Genomic DNA, 14,638 nt, shown 5'->3' on the forward strand with positions numbered 1-14,638 from the left:
TCTTATTGTATGAACTTTACTTACAAAATTTTCTTCCAAGTATGTACATATGACCATGTTCAGAATGTTTGTCTTCACTCACCATGAACAAAATTAAATTGGTGAGTATTCCATGAGAATGAGAATTTAATACCAAGTTTACACTTCATAAATAAATAAATAAAAAATAAAAAATAAAAAAAAAACACTTGATAAAAATTTGGAATACAAATTTTGTACGTTACCAAACACATTCTTTTGCTCGAAATTGTTATCGGGAATAGAAATAAATAAAAAAACTATTTCGATAAAAAAATTGTTCCCCAGAACATAATGGTTACCAAACACACCCTAAGAGTCTATTTGCATTTGGTAACGCTTCTGTTCCGGAGAACAATTTCTTTTTAGAAATAGAGAACAATTTCTGAGTAAAATAAGCCGTTTGATAACTACAGAAAATTTATATTCTTGGAATTGAAAAAGAATAGGGATGCGTTTGGTATGATCCATAAATTTTTGTATTTTTTTTGTTTTTCTTCTTAAGACGGCTGACCGCCAACCGTCAACCGCCGCCCGCTACCGCCCGACCGCTGCCTCGCCACCTGTCGCCACCACTGCTACCACCCAACCACCACCCACAGCTGTGGCACCCCCTCGAACGGCCCCCGATCTGTTAGGGTCACCACAGTTCGATTTCCTTTCACTTGTCTTGATAATATATCACTCTGATACCATAGAATTTTAATAGGTCCATAAGTCCTGGGGGTTTATATCATTTAGATTGGTCCTTGCGCAGTTTATATAGCGGAAGCAAAAATCCAACATCTCCCTATTCCAAATTCAGAAACAATGCACACCAACTAAACATTTTTATAGGTAAAAGCTAAACACTTTTATTTACTTAAACCAGATGGACATCATTCGTCGGTACACCAAAATGTCGTAGTCTTCTATACTCAACTATATTTCAAAAGATGACCGACATATTTTCCAACAGTTGTATACTTAAAGTCCATCGATCAATGTCGGCATCCAAAAGTTCCTTCCTCTGCTGTCCTCCTCCTCGTGGTCATATTCAATCACTCGGTCCATCTACTGGTGGCGGTGGCAGCAGAGGTATCTTGACTAGTTTGAAATGTTAGTCCCCAAACGGGGTGAATACAACCACTCAGTAGTAAAAGATTCATTAAGCTATATCACGCAGTACCATCAATATCCAAATTCATGCAAGATAGATAAAAACAGGTAATCAAAGGATAAGTATGTATCAAAATCATGAAATTCTTTAATGCAATAGCAAGTACAATTTCGAAACTCTCAAGATGCATAATGTCCAGTTACACGAGTCCTTATCATAGGGCCAAACTGTTATGACACGTCCCATTCCATGCCATACAATTTAGTCCTATAACCAGACCACACTCACACTTAATATAATCATTAGTTTTAATCATTCAAACAGTTTTATCCTCCCAGAGGACCAATGTCTGCGTCCTTCTGGGATTCCGCACCCAACTTGGCGTCGCGGAAGCCTCCGGGCATGTATTCAAAATACAACCGGGCATCCAAAGGGCATCAATTCATTCGAACCTCTGGGCATCTCGCACCCCACCTGGCATCACGAGGAATCACTGGGGACCATAGACATGGTTACCCCTAACCTCCGGATTTACGTACCGACAAGCATACAACTGGGCATCCCGATGCTCTCGGGAAAAACCTCTGGGCATGTATTCATAATACAACCAAGCATCCAAAGGGCATCAACTCATTCGAACCTCTGGGCATCCCGACTACTGGGGCATCGTTGACCCAAGGGTCCAACGCTAACAATTAACATCTTAATATCAAAAACACTTTTCGATGCAATGACAAGATGTCCCATGAGTCTTCATCAAATCTCAATATTGCATGATATGCCGAATGCCAATATCATCATCTCAAATAACAACTCAAGATGCATTCACCTTTGGGACAAATTGAGCAAATTCAGAATAAAACAGCTCAAACATCACAATGCACAGTTTTAGCAACAATTTCGGAATAACCCCTAAATGAACTCAGAAAATTATAAAATTTTGATATGTTATACATAAGACCTAAAGGAATAAATTTCATGTAGGACACTAAGTCAGATTCGTTTTTTATAAAGAGTAATAGTTTGCTGTTTCCTTCAAAATTCTGCAGTAACTTTCAGATTCAGTACCTACAGAAGAAAATTCGTTTCACCAACTAAATCTTGTCCGCTTGTTCCTAAATTTTGATATGTTATTCCTAAGGATGTTTCCTACAACTTTCATTAAGAGTCCGAAGTCCAATTCTAACTACATAATTACAGAAAATTTACGGAGTCATCACAGGTCAAGCTATCCTCTACGAAACAGTTCACTGTTTTCGATAGGTTCACTTCTACCTTCATATTTTTACATTCATGTGGCTATAGCTAGATGTCAAACTCAATCTAATGGGTGTTCTATTATGTAAAATGGTTCCTTTCCTTATCTTCATCGTTATAAATCAGAGCGACACAATTAAAAAGACTTTCTATCTAAATTTCTCTAAAACAGAATCGGTACATATGGTTTTCTTCATTTCTAGTTCAATCAAACATTTTGTTTCTCTACCAATCTATCTTACAACCCTTCAAGACTCTTCCACAGCATCTACGAACACTTTCAGCAAGTTCTTATTAATAGAGAAACCTTCCACAGCTCGGCTCAAAGCATATATTCATCCACAAGCTCACTCATCTCAACATACACCTCATTTCTTCACTTGGCAAGCATCACTTCACTTTGCTCAATCAAAACAGCCAACTTTCACTAAATTTTTTAGACATGCAATGACTTCTAACTTCGATCTAGTACTCATCAAGCTCAATCCAACACAACACAGCAACAATACATTTAATCCTCCACAGAACAGCACTCAATTTTCATCTCAATCATCCAAAAACCCAACATGCAGTTTCCATTTCAGCATTTTCTCAAATCTACCAGCACTTCACCAGGTAATCACCGCATGCATAACATAGATTAATGAACTTCAACTTGCCTCACTCCTAAGCTCAATCGACAAACCGAACGGGAAGCTCGCGGGTCTTTGAATGCAGCTCAACGGTGGCGAAGACGTGACGGCGGCAGCTCGCATGAGCACGGACGGAGGGCGGTCTCCTTTCCCTCTTCCTTCGCTGCCCTCTCTCGCAGATCGCTCGCTCGAACTCTCTCTCGCTCGCTGGTTATTTCGCTCAGTGTTGGAGAAATCTTTCCAGAATATTTTGAAGCTGACAAAACATTTCTATCAGTCTAAGTCTGGATATCGATAGTTAAAGTCTCAAGAATTTATAGTCTCAAGACTTTGTTATCTCAAGACTCAAGACTCAAGACTCAAGACTCAAGACTCAAAATTATTCTCACTGACAGTCTTTCTAATCCAGTGTTGAAGAAAATCCAAAGTCGAGGTTTATGGTTGAGGATTTGATTCTATCCTCTGGAATAGATTCTTTGGTTGGATAATCATTTCGGATTCTTTAATTCTTATCTAAGATCAATTGAAGATCCGATGGTCGGCAAATAATCTTGGATTATTCTATTCTTGGAAACCGAGATCCCGATTGTATGGGCGAACAGATTGATGGGCTATCATCAGATTCCTTAAATAGCTCGGATGATCTTCTTGATTGATTCCGTCCAACGGGTAGATTGGAGGAATTCCTTTGGTAAGTGCCAACGGCTATGATGGCATGAAGGAGTATAAAGGAAGATGTTCTAGTTGTTTTAAGTGTGTGATCGATAGAAAAATTCCAGTCCGAAGATCCTTGATTGTTAGTCGAGACCGAGTGAAATTGTACACAGAGAGTGTTTATACTTGGTAACGCCTTGAGCGAGTGTGGTAGATCATCTACACCTAGAAATCAAGGAAGATCAACACTGTAACAACTCTTTGATCATAGTGGAATCCAGCCAATCGGCTGTCAGTGCAGAAGAGTGGACGTAGGCTTGAATCAAGCCGAACCACTATAAACTGAGTGTTCAATTCTCTCTTTCCCTTACTCAGTCTTGCGATTGAATTTTTAACTGTTGCAAATTCTTTAATTGTTTAAATATCGTGCAAGCTTCGAGAAATTTTTTTATATACCTATTCACCCCCTCTAGGTACTCGTACTAGCTATTTCACTCAGTTCCTCTCTCTCCTCTCTCTCAATCACACGAGCACTTTGCTCTTTCAATTCTTTAATTAATCTAATTACTGGATGCAGGATTTTAGGTGGCTGAAGCTGCAATGGACAGGTGGAGGAGACGTGGCAATTTTCTTTGGCCACTTGTAGACACGAACGAAGTAGCTGTTCCGAGCTCCTCCTTCGCTGGCCACCGGAAATGGAGTCACGTGGCTGATGGGTCAAACATTTTCCTTCAGTTGACTATCACCTAAATGTGTCTTCGTTAGTGGACTACCATAATCGGTTAGATGGGATTTGGTGGCAGCTTGTGCGTGGAATACCATGCACGCCTCATGCATGGGCTGATTGGAAATTTCATTGAAATTCTCGTAGCTCTTCATTCCGACATGAACGTGGGCTGTGATTTGGCGCAAGGTATGCGCTTGCTGGCCATCAAAATAGGAATCGTGGCAGTAGATTTTCGGGATTGAAAGTATAGTGGTCTAAAGGATCGAACAGCTAGAGTTAGTATGGAAGACATCTCATCGACACATTACTCGGAATAAGTCTCGGTCTCGCTTGAATTTAGGAAAGATCTCCGACAAGACTATAATTTGTATCACGATCGGACCATTACTAAACGTAACGCATCGGTCCAACGACGAAAATAAAACGGTGTCCGTAATGATACCGATACATAGTCCGACGATACTTCCGTCACTTAGTCATGGGCCGTCACATATCTAAGGGTCGTCACAAAATTTCAGATGCCACAACAGCCCACTAGCTGCCGCCACCGACCGCCAGCCATTTGGACAGAACTTCGTGTTCCTCACGGACCATATGGTAGACCAGTCTAGAAATCGACAATGTGGACTTTCGTCGTTCTTTCATCCTTCCACCATGGGTTGGTCCTCCCTCAAATTTTCCGACGGACCCCTTGTCTTACAAGTAGTATTGTCACATGTTTGTTTTATTATGGGAAGAAAATTACCTGGCTTTCGATTCCATCACACCCACCTTCCAATCTCTCTCCCCGACAAAAAGTCGTCATCTGTTTCGGAGGCCACGACTTCTTGCAACGTCCATAGCAATCAGATTGCGAACTACTCAGTAGCATCCGTCCGATTTGTTTATTCAGAGTCATCGCGACCGCAAATGCAATATGAAATCGAAGTTCTCTCTCTCACCTTGAAGTCCTCTTTGCCTCATGAACAGGGCTCTATTGGATTCGTCCTAGTCCTCTTTGCCTCATGAACAGGGCTCTATTGGATTCGTCCTAGTCCTCTTTGCCTCATGAACAGGGCTCTATTGGATTCGTCTAAGTCCAAGTCATTCATCAATCGTAGGACTCATGTGGAGCAGAAATTTTTGAAATCTGCACCATTCGTTTGACGTTGTTAGATAAAGATTCTTCTGGATTTTTATAGCCCTTGTAGCTGCATCGTTCTTCAGCTAATTGCTAAGCAGACTTTGAGTTTGAGCCATGTTCTTCAAGATTCTGGCCGTGCTCTCTCTGCTACCAGTTTTTGCTTACGCTCAAGAGACCAATTTTGTTTACAATGGTTTCCGATCGGCCAATCTGAGCCTTGATGGGATCGCCGCGGTCACCTCCAATGGCCTCCTGAAGCTGACCAATGCCACCAAACAGCAGAAGGGCCACGCCTTCCATCCCGACCCTGTCCAGTTCAAGAACTCGCCAAATGGCTCCGTCTACTCCTTCTCCACCGCTTTCGTCTTCGCAATTCAACCTCAGTATGCCACTCTAAGCGGCCATGGGATCGTCTTTGTGATCGCGCCCCAGAGAGGCTTCCCTGGGTCCTTGGCGAGCCAATACCTTGGCATGTTCAACGAAACTGACAACGGCAACTCCACCAATCATGTGTTTGGGGTGGAACTCGACACGAACCAGAACCCAGAGTTTAAAGACATCAATGATAATCATGTCGGAATCGACTTGAATGGGTTGACATCAGCATACTCAACTCAGGCGGGGTATTATGCAGATGGTGGTGAGTTCAAGAACTTGACTCTAATCAGTGGTAAAGAAATGCAAGTTTGGGTGGACTACGATGGAACTGTAAAGCGGATCAATGTCACATTGGCTCCAATCAATGTGCAAAAACCGCAGACTCCCCTTTTGTCTCTTAGGCAGGATCTCTCGTCAATCATCAACCAGAGCATGTATGTCGGCTTCTCATCATCGATCGGTTCGTTCCCAACTTCTCACTATATTCTGGGTTGGAGCTTCAGGGTAAATGGAGAGGTTCAAGCACTTGCCCTGTCCCAACTTCCTAAGCTTCCTCGGATCGGTAAGAAGGAGACGTCGAAAGTACTGACTATAGGGCTCCCGCTGATGGTTCTTTTCGTTGTATCGATGCTGATCCTGAGCGTGGTTTACGTGATAAGAAGGAAAAGGAGATTCGCTGAGGTCCTTGAAGAGTGGGAGAGGGACTATGGCCCGCACCGGTTCAAGTTCAAAGACCTTTATATTGCGACAAAAGGATTCCGGGAGCAAGAGCTATTAGGGACAGGAGGGTTTGGTCGGGTCTATAGAGGAATCTTACCCGCATCAAAGATAGAGATTGCGGTGAAGAGGGTCTCACACGAGTCGAGACAAGGCATGAGAGAGTTCATAGCAGAGATCGTCAGCATTGGCCGGCTCCGTCACCGCAACATAGTTTCGCTCCTCGGTTACTGCCGTCGGAAAGGGAGTTGCTCTTGGTTTACGACTACATGCCCAATGGGAGCCTCGACAAATACCTCCATAACCAACCAAAGGTGACCCTCAATTGGAGGCAAAGATTCAGGGTGATCAAAGGAGTGGCATCTGGGCTGCTTTATCTGCACGAAGGGTGGGAGCAAGTGGTGATCCACAGGGATATAAAGGCGAGTAACATCTTGCTAGATGCTGAATTAAATGGAAGAATTGGAGATTTCGGTCTTGCAAGACTATACGACCATGGAACCGACCCTCAAACGACTCACGTGGTAGGAACGCTCGGTTATCTCGCCCCTGAGCACACAGAAACAGGCAAGGCCACTAGGAACACCGACGTGTATGCGTTTGGAGCGTTTTTGCTCGAGGTAGCCTGCGGGAGAAGGCCGATAGAGCTTCGGGACCCGGAGGAGGTGATATTAGTGGACTGGGTATTTTCTTGCTGGGACAGAGGTGCAATTCTCGAAGCTAGAGATCCGAGGTTGGGGGCGGAATTTGTGGAAGAAGAGATGGAGTTGGTGCTGAAACTCGGGTTGATCTGTTCCCACTCTGACCCGTTGATGAGGCCGAGCATGCGTCAACTTTTGCAGTACTTGGAGGGTGATCTTCCGATGCCCGATCTGTTGTCCATGGGCCTTTCCTCAGGCGGGTTAATGTTCGCTCATCGCGAAGGTTTTGACCATTTGGCCATGTCTTATCCGTCCTCCATGTCCAAGGCATCTACGCACTTGTCTTCTGTCGCAGAATCCCATCTCTCGGGTGGACGATGAGCCTCATGGTTTGGTTTCTAATTTGGTTCCATCCCCTGTATTTGGGGAAACATCCGTATGTCCAGTAGCATCTTTCTTCTCTTGTAGAAATAGATTAGTTGTAAGATAAGATCATGTTCAGATCTAGAATTCGTAGGCTCCATGGGTCATTCTGGCCCTAGTCCGTCTAAGTATCAATAAAATACACGCTCTTATTTTTTCTATGGCTCAAATTAGCTACCGGCGCAGCAGCCAGCCATCGGCATACGGGTGTTTCCCCAAATACAGGGGATGGAACCAAATTAGAAACCAATTTGAGCCATAGAAAAGTGACCTCTCTTTTTCCGTCCAAGGGAAAAGAAAAAATGTTTAGAGGTATTTGCCTAAAGAGGTGGATTAATAGCCCTAGATTAGGCGCGGGCTCTCCCAAGCCCATACCTCACGCGACGTTTGATATTTTTTTTTTAGTTCTTAATAACTTATGTATTTCTAGGAGTTGCCACTAGCCTATTGAGGTCGACTAGAAACCAATCAAGACGCGAAAGTGTTGTCTCGATTCCTACGCAATTAGAAATTTTTAGGAATGGGGACTTGTTTATGCCAATGTTTCTATCAGCGCTCTTGCGGTACCACTAATTTAAAAGGTTATTTATCTAAATGGCCACACAATCTTGATTATCAATTATAATATTTATGAAACCACTAAGTGTCCATGCAAATGTTTTTGTAGGTTTTTCTTTTTTTTTAATGTCTACACTAATCCTAACACAATTTAGAAAAGAAATTTACACTCAAATTATTAAAAAGAGGTGTGGCAAATAAACATCCAAGAAATTGAAAGAACTTGAAAATAATGCGGAAAAGAAAGTTCCGATACAAGTCAAGCAAATAATATTTCATGCCCTTGCTATCACGCCCTGGGACAGGATCCTCATAAGCGAAATGAGAATTTAAATATGCATGAAATTACTCTAAATAATTTTAATCTACACAAAATAGATTATTTACAAAAGTGATTATAAAATAGCATCAAGTTAGGACAACGACTTTATAAAATTAGGAAAATATCATAAATGTCATTTATGCCCTAATTTGATATTATCTAACTTTTTTATATTTTTGAAATTTTCAAATTTTTCTTTTTATTATTATTATTTTTAAAATAAATATTAATAATAATTCTTTAAATTGATCTATGTTAACATGGAATAACACAGCACATGAATATCACAATAATCAAGCTCAAATTGACCGTTTCAAGATCGAAACTTGGTTTGGGCATTTCATCAAATAAGTGGTGTACATCAACTCACCTTAAGCAATTTCCCTAAGCCATATTCGTGACCTTCAATCTTAACCCATGAGCAATCTTATGTGGAACTAAAGCATCAAGATTATACTACCACATGCAAGGAGCAAGATTATATAGAAATCATAATCTAAAACACACAAAAATGAAATCAATCTCAAATATGCAGGTTTGAGCTGATTTTACAAACCTGGGTTTGAACCCAAGTGAAGCAAATAGGTTGCATGCCCATATTCAAGCCCTGACACTCATCACATACGAGATCTAAGGAAAAGATCATTCGATCAAAATGAAAGTAGGTAACATGAACTTTCAAATGCAACAAACATCATAGAAAATGATAAATCGAACACATCGAAACGACATCTTCAAGAAGCATATACGCATGATCCACACTGACCAATCATGAATCAATATGGATGGGCTTGGTTTTGGCTCAAGTCATGGACAATTTCATGGTTTACCCAGGAATTTAAAGATCAAACCAAGCTGACCTCAGCATCATTGGTACTCCCATGGAAGACAAGTAATGCACAAAAATAGACATAACAAATCAAACATGCAAGACTTTTGAAGAGATTTCAACACTTGGAAAAATTCTAGCCTCAAAAACAAGTTTTCTGGATTGGTTTTCCTCTTGATTTTTCATGGTTGAAACATATTCAAAATTGACCAAAAATACATCTAAGATTGTTACCTTGCTTCCTAGTTTCTTTTTCAAATGGCTCTTGGTTGAGCAAATGGAGAAATTATCCTCAAGGACCCGTGAAGTTGGTTTCTTCAACTGGAAAATGAGATATGCAAAGAAATAACTGATAACGAAGGTTTTTGTTGGTCCCCGAAACCAGACTCCACGACTTTTTTTGTTGGAAAACGAAACACCCAAAAAAAAAAAAACTATTTGTATTCTAGTTTGGTTACAAGTCATGATTTTCCTCATTTGTCTCTTAATTTTCTCAAAAACACTCGTTTTCCCTCACCCGTGACCAACTATGCTCAACACTTCTTGGCCCGCCAGGAGGGTGTTTTTCGGGGGCTTGAGGAGGCCTTCCCGATCTCTATTTGGGATTTGCGACCTATGGTTTGAAAGATCTTTGAGTGAAGTTTCACTCTCTAGTTGAAGGTTTTGGCTACATTTGGCTGCAAGTTTGTGAAAATTTCACTTTTCTCTACCAAGGTCGGTCTGGAATTTCTGGATTTTTCTTTTCTGGAATTGCTTCTGAGGGTGTCTTTAGGGAACGATTATGAGCTCTCTCCTCCCCGCCTTGTCTCCTACCTTTCATGCCCTAAAAGATCTTGCTTGAGTGATCTTATCCCCTGAATTAAGGGATTTTTTGTTGGTCTTTCGTCCACTTACCAAGCCTGCCAACTGAGCTAATTCACCCACTTTCTGACTTAGCCAAATTCTCCTTTTGCAGCTGTTGAGTGTGCAGATTTTGCTGCAATTTATCTATGCTTTTAGCGGCTTATCCTTGACCAATTTTTTTCCACTTGCACTACCAATAATGGTCTTCCATCACATTTAGAGATTAGGCTGATTGGGCTACTGAGTAGGATATGGTGAAGTCACAAAGTTGCTTACTCAACAACTCCAAATTGAGACCTAGCTGCAAGCTAGGTTTTGGTAGCTAGTTTGAGTGCTTTAAGATCTTGACCATTTTTCGCAATTGTCTCCACCCAATTTTGCAAGAGAGTCCCTCAAAGTTGGCATTTTTCTTGTCCGAGAATGCCCAATTCAATGCAATTTGGTCCTTTTTGCCCGATTTGATTAATTAGACCTGACCCAAGTTCAATTTCAACTCAATTGGGGGCCAAGATGATGATTTAAGGGCTCGGGCGAAATTTTGCAAAATGTGCAAATTGGTCCCTCAACTTTTGGAAATTGCATTTTGGCCCCAACTTGCCATTTCAATTCCAATCTGACCTTCTAGGCTTGGCTAGTCACATTTAGATCATTGGCCCCAACTTTTTGTTTTCTTTTCTTTCTTTCTTTCTTTTTTTTATAATAGCAAAAACATCTTCCATTTAAAAAAAAAAAAAAACTGTAATAAATGCCTAGATAATCTATATGCAAGAATTGGACATGAAATATTTTTATGGAAAAGCAAGTTCCCATTTTTCGGAAATGATTTTTTGGATAAAAATTTATGTGTCAACAATAGGGTTTTTTAAGTACACGTGGTGCCTATGCATTGAGTAAAATACTTTTTGTCTTCCTCTAACCAGCGATGTGGTAAGCTTTAGCTCAGCGGTTGCATGATGTCTATTCCTTCGCGTATCCTCTTGGCGAGTCGTTGATGCAACGTACTTTGTGGCCCTTCGGCTTTGACTATCTTTTAAGCAAGTGAACATTATTAACCTTCTCATGGCACATTCTTGTCCCTTCCTAAAAGCTAAATAAGATAGACTAACATAGCCTCGAGGTCTAAGAGAATGTCTTGTAGCAAAGTTTGCGCAAGTTCAAAAACTGAAAGCTGAACTCATGGTATAAACTACTAGGTTTTTTATAAGATGAATGAATCTCTCGATTTGGTGATAAACAGAAAAAGTGTAAGTGAATTTTATCTTTGATAAATTCTAGTTATGGGCACCGCACGAGGTGTTTTGCCTTTGCAGGGCAACTTGACTGGCACGAGAACATCCTTGAATTAATATTATTTTTTGGAAAAATAAGTAATACCACAGTCGTTGACAATGTTTATTGTTTTTCTTAAAAATAGAGTAGCCTCATGGGTTCATTTTATGGAGCCAAACAAGCTCCAACCTTCACAAATTAGTTGATGGGGAACAATATGGAGATGAAAAATCTGGAAAACAATTGTCCCACGTGTCACCGCCTGAACTGCAAGTGAGCAAACATCCCTCGACGGTCGATTAAATTGCAACGTCCCAAGACGCATTGTCGACCCATTCTTTTTATCTTTTGATTAAATGCATGTGGAGGCAATTAAAATAAATAGCCAATCAATAAACAAACAACAAGAATAGTAAAACACAGCAAATATTGTCGAAAATAGCATATTTATTTTTCACTGTTACCATTAGGAAGTTTAATAATTATTACAAGCCTTTCTACGGCCACTTCCTATCGACCATCTCCAAAAACCTTCAAGGATTAGAGTTAACCTAAACTTCACTAACGGTAGGGCTAGCTAAAAAGGTGTCACATCTCGCACCCACCACAACCGCACCTGGCAATTCTCCATGCTACGGCTCTGAAAATAGTTAACCAACAATGGGGTGAGATAAAATCTCGGTGAGTCAATTTCCTAAGTCTCGATTAGGATGTGAATTCATCTCAAAGGCAGCCTAAACACGCCTTACATACAAATTTACCTTGCATTGGCACACCCTTGCATATTAGCATGTCTCACATGGCAATAATAGTGCAACATGCATAAATAATAATCAAAACACATTCTAAAAATTCCATTCGCATTGTCAACACATGTGTTCTAATTATTACAACTCCTCGGGCCACAGCCAACACAAGAGTTGGCGGTCAATCATCCTGCCCTATCGGGCACAGCATCATCTAGAACCCCGTCTAGACGGCATTTCATAAAGGAGCATCGGTCCGGCTTCAACCACAACTCGGCATTCGAACCCCCGCCGAACATTCGTTAAAAATCGGGCATCACCCCCAAACTCCTGTTGTGTGACGGGTCCGATTAAATGAGCACTCAAGCACACTAACAATCAAACCAATTCTTATTGCCATTAATTAGCCCAAAACAAAGAGTTCGTTTCCAACTAATTAATTTTGACAATTTTTCACATTTAAAAATCTCAGTAAAATATTCATACATGGTTACGTATTTGAAATCAACCCATCAAACTTTGCACACTTCTATTTTAAAACCTCATTATTTTATTTAGTATATAAAATTCGGCGTCCAAACCCAACACCTCATATTTTTCTATTTTCTTGCCGATAAAACCTCCTTTGAAAATAGTAAATAAAAATATTTATAATTGAGGGGTTCAAATCCCCACCTTCTCGGGGGGATGGGGTGGGGACGCGTAAGTTTCGAGTGGGTTTCGACTCCCACGCCCGCAAGAGGCGGGGCAAAAGTCCGAGTGAGTGTAGAGTAGGAATAGAGTAGGACTGACCAAAAAAAAAAAAAATCCAGAAAAAAAAATGGGCATTAAATTCTACTTAACGGCTAATCCGTCATTAATTACTCTAATCATGATTAATTAAGCTAATCATGATTAATTATGCTAATTACGATTAATTAACTAAACTTGATTAATTAGCCTAACTATAATTAATTAAAAATTAGTTGACATTAACTAAAATAATTATGAGTAATCAAATAAATAACGATTAATTAAACTAAACTTAATTAATTAATCTACCCACAATTAATTAATCTAATCCTACTTATTTAAACTAATCGCACTTAAATTTAGTTTAAACCATCCTTAATTGCAATTAAGGCTGAACCAAAATTTACTAATACTAACCGCCATTAATATTAAACTAATCTATCCCTAAATGTAATTAACACCCTAATCCACGCTTAGGAAGTTAACTCATGAGTTTTTGGCACGGCGAGCTCGCGGTGATGGCGACGCGACGATGTCGAGAACATGACGCTCATGGCTCAAACAACAGCGGTTTGGCGAAGTTGAGCTCACGACCAAGGGGGCTCAGCTTAGGCGGACGGGCGGCATGCAACAGTGAGGATAGGCGAGCGATGACGTGTGTGGATAGACGGACGGGTGGCTCGATGGCAACTCAGGAGCTAGGCGGTAGAGATGGTGATGCGGGTGGTGGTGTTGGTGAAAAAAATAAATAAAAGAAGAAGATGATGATGAAGAAAATGAAGAGGCTTGAGGTAAAAATGGAAGCAAAATAGGAGGAGGGAGGATCGGCAGAGAGGTGAGAGAGGTGAGAAAGAAAATGCATGAGAAAAAAAGGGAGTGGAAGAATGAGGGAAAGAAGAGAAAAAGAAAAGAAAGAGGGAAAGAAAAGAAGAAGGGAGGGGGCTGCTTTGCTTGGGGTTGGCGTGAGGAGGAAGGGGGAGGGGAGAGAGAGAAATAATAATAAAAAATGAAGAGGAAGTTGTGGGGGGAGTTGTGGCAGAAGGTGTTAGGGTAAGGGGGAGGAAAAAGTGAGAGAGAGAGAGAGAGAGAGAAAGAAAGAAAAAGAAAATGCAGGGAGAGGAAATTTCGGCAAAAGGAGGGGGAAACGTGAGGGAGAGGAGAACGAGGAGAGAAAGAGAAAATGAGAGAGAAAAAATAATTTTTTTTTATGTTTTCTGTTCTCTTTCCCTTTTTTCTTCTTTTTTTTTTTTTTTTTTTAGTCTCCAATTTTTCATTCGATAATTCCTTTTCCGAAAATTTCAAACTCGCTAATAATTCGACGGACGATGAGGCGACGTCTAATAATTTGATCTCAAAATCCTTGAAAGTTCGATACCTGAAATCGCATTAAATTTCATGATTAAAAATAAATAGAACGCGACTTTAGTACGACCTAATCTATTGGGTGGCTTTTAGGGGTTCTCGTGCGATTGATCGGTGTCTATAATTTTCGATTCACATTTGTGTATCTTCGAATTGCAGATGACCCTCAGTTATCATGTAATCGCAATGGTTCAATTACGTACCTTGAATATAATATCAATAGAAAATCAGTTTATCGTTGTTTGACACAAATATCGTAATCGTGTGGTATCACTTGCAAATTGACTGCACATTTCCGTTGAATCGAT

General features: G+C 40.5%; 1 protein-coding gene across 1 annotated transcript; it reads left to right on the forward strand.

Annotated features, from left to right (window-relative positions):
* Window positions 1-5,245: 5,245 nt before the first annotated feature.
* On the forward strand, window positions 5,246-7,830 carry LOC104429694 (L-type lectin-domain containing receptor kinase IV.1). Its single transcript, XM_010042531.3, is given in 2 exon segments — window positions 5,246-6,846; window positions 6,849-7,830. Coding segments are annotated over 2 exon segments (2,001 nt in total). The 5' UTR covers window positions 5,246-5,624; the 3' UTR covers window positions 7,628-7,830.
* Window positions 7,831-14,638: the final 6,808 nt, after the last annotated feature.

The sequence above is a fragment of the Eucalyptus grandis genome, chromosome 5, assembly GCF_016545825.1.
Source record: "Eucalyptus grandis isolate ANBG69807.140 chromosome 5, ASM1654582v1, whole genome shotgun sequence".
NCBI lineage: Eukaryota > Viridiplantae > Streptophyta > Magnoliopsida > Myrtales > Myrtaceae > Eucalyptus > Eucalyptus grandis.